Genomic DNA, 2,649 nt, shown 5'->3' on the forward strand with positions numbered 1-2,649 from the left:
CCTCCTGAACCAGCACCAAGCTGATTGTCTCGTCCCCAACCAAGAGGTACAAGAATAAGGTTTCTCCCGGGATGGGTCGTGTAAGCAATGGAGGCGATGCGAGATAGGACTTTAATTCTTCAAAGGCTTTCTGACAACATTCTATCCATTGGAAATCTTTCAACTTTTTGATGGCCCAGAAGAAGGGTATGCACCGGTCGACTGACTTGGACATGAATCGGATGAGACTTGTGACCCGGCTAGTGAGCCTCTGGGTTTCTTTAATTGATTGAGGGGGCTCCATGTCTCATATGGCTTGTACCTTATCAGGGTTGGCCTCTATGCCTCATTGGGTGACTAAAAAACTCAGGAATTTCCCAAGGTGACCCCGTAGGTGAATCTAGTGGTGTTTAGCTTCGTGTTGTATTTCCTCAGTACCCCAAATGTTTTGCTAAGGTCCGAGGTCTGCTAGCTAGCCCTAAGACTCTTTACAACCATGTCGTCGACGTAAGATTCGACACTCCTCCCCATTTGCACTTTGAAAATCTTGTTCACCAGTCTTTGGTAAGTGGCCCTGGCATTCTTTAGTCCAAAAGGCATCACCTTTTAGTAGTAGGTGTCGTGCTCGGTGATGAACGATTTCTTCTCTTCATCATTAGGATGCATTTTTATCTGATTGTAGCCGGAGAAGGAATCCACAAAGCTTAGTAGCTCATACCCCGTGGTGGCAACAATGGGATGATCAATCATTGGCAAAGGAAAGTTGTCTTTGGGATAGGCCTTGTTGAGATATGTGAAGTCAATGTATATGCACCACTTTCCATTAGCTTTCTTAACCATGACCATGTTAAATAGCCATTCAGGGTAGTACACCTGTCCTATGAAGCCATCGTCAAGTAGTTTGTCCACCTCCTCTTTGATGGCTTTCCAGCGCTCCAGTGCAAAGTTCCTCTTCTTTTGCTGAATTGACCTACAACTCAGGTTCACGCTCAGCCTGTAAGTAATGATTGAGGGGTTAATTCTTGGCATATCAGCTGTAGATCAAACAAACACGTCGGTATTGGTTTTGAGGAAGCTTTCCAGTTCGGAAAGTGTATCCTAAGGGATGCGAGACTTGACTTGTGTCGTCTTCTCGGGCTTGGCCTCGTCCAGGGGAACCGAGATGAGATCCTCGGCCGACTGGCCTTGATTGAATGGTTCCTTATTCTTGCCTTTTAGCGTCACAACGTAGCACTGTCTAGGACTAGCAACTTGTTGGTTTTCCCTAACTACCCTTACACCATGCTCCGCAGGGAACTTCATGGTAAGGTGGTAAGACGAGATAACAGCCTTGAGTGCGTGAAGGGTCAGCCTCCCTATGATGGCGTTGTAACGTGAGCCTATCTTCACGACGAAGAACTTAGCCATTCGAGTGACGTTTCAAAGTTCGGTCCCTATAATGACCAGTAGGGTTATCTTTCCCTCCAGTCTGACATCTAACCAAAAAACCCAATGAGTGGCACCTCAATGGGTTGCAGTCAGTTTGGTGTCAGCAGAATCTTCTCAAATGTCTCGTAGAACAGGATATCGGTCGTGGAGTCATTGTTTGTGAGGATCCTTTTCACCATGTAGTTGGAAATGACCATTAACACCACCAACGCGTCATCGTGGGGCATAGATACCCCTTATAGGTTGTCATTCGAGAAGGAGATGAGGTCCTCCAGCCTCGGCCTTTTCAATGCTTGGATCTGAATGTTATATTTCCTAGCGTATGCCTTTTAAGACGAGGTGGATCGGAAAGTGTATCCTAAGGGATGCGAGACTTGACTTGTGTCGTCTTCTCGGGCTTGGCCTCGTCCAAGGGAACCGAGATGAGATCCTCGGCCCACTGGCCTTGATTGAATGGTTCCTTATTCTTGCCTTTTAGCGCCACAACGTAGCACTGTCTAGGACTAGCAGCTTGTTGGTTTTCCCTAACTACCCCTACACCATGCTCTGCAGAGAACTTCATGGTAAGGTGGTAAGACGAGATAACCGCCTTGAATGTGTGAAGGGTCAGCCTCCCTATGATGGCGTTGTAAGGTGAGCCTATCTTCACGACGAAGAACTTAGCCATTCGAGTGGTGTTTCAAGGTTCGGTCCCTATAATGACCAGTAGGGTTTTCTTTCCCTCTGGTCTGACATCTAACCAAAAAACCCAATGAGTGGCACCTCAATGGGTTGCTGTCAGTTTGGTGTCAACAGAATCTTCTCAAATGTCTCGTAGAACAGGATATCGGTCGTGGAGTCATTGTTTGTGAGGATCCTTTTCACCATGTAGTTGGAAATGATCATTAACACCACCAACTCGTCATCGTGGAGCATAGATACCCCTCCTAGGTTGTCATTCGAGAAGGAGATGAGGTCCTCCAGCCTCGGCCTTTTCAATGCTTGGATCTGAATGTTATATTTCCTGGCATATGCCTTTTAAGACGAGGTGGATGCTCCCCCAAGGTCATGCCCCCTATGACTTCAATGACTCTGGCCAGGGGGCGATGAGTGTGAGACCAACTTGTGACTGTTGCGAGGATGACGATGGGGTGTTGCCTTCAACATAATATTTTAAGTGCCCACGGCGAATGAGGGACTTGATCTCTTTCTTGAGCTCGTAGCAGTTCTCGGTGTCATGATTGGTGTTGTGGTGGTACTTGT

General features: G+C 47.1%; 1 protein-coding gene across 1 annotated transcript; it reads right to left on the reverse strand.

The window, feature by feature from the left end:
* Positions 1 to 585: 585 nt before the first annotated feature.
* Positions 586 to 1,386, reverse strand: LOC104599056 (uncharacterized). The gene is made up of 2 exons (XM_010261425.1): positions 1,094 to 1,386; positions 586 to 973 (listed from the first exon to the last, which is right to left on the reverse strand). The coding sequence occupies exons 1-2, from the start codon at positions 1,384 to 1,386 to the stop codon at positions 586 to 588; spliced, it is 681 nt and encodes a 226-aa protein (XP_010259727.1).
* Between the last annotated feature and the right edge of the window lie 1,263 nt (positions 1,387 to 2,649).

The sequence above is a fragment of the Nelumbo nucifera genome, chromosome 3 (assembly GCF_055504915.1).
Source record: "Nelumbo nucifera cultivar China Antique chromosome 3, China Antique-T2T, whole genome shotgun sequence".
Classification (NCBI taxonomy): domain Eukaryota; kingdom Viridiplantae; phylum Streptophyta; class Magnoliopsida; order Proteales; family Nelumbonaceae; genus Nelumbo; species Nelumbo nucifera.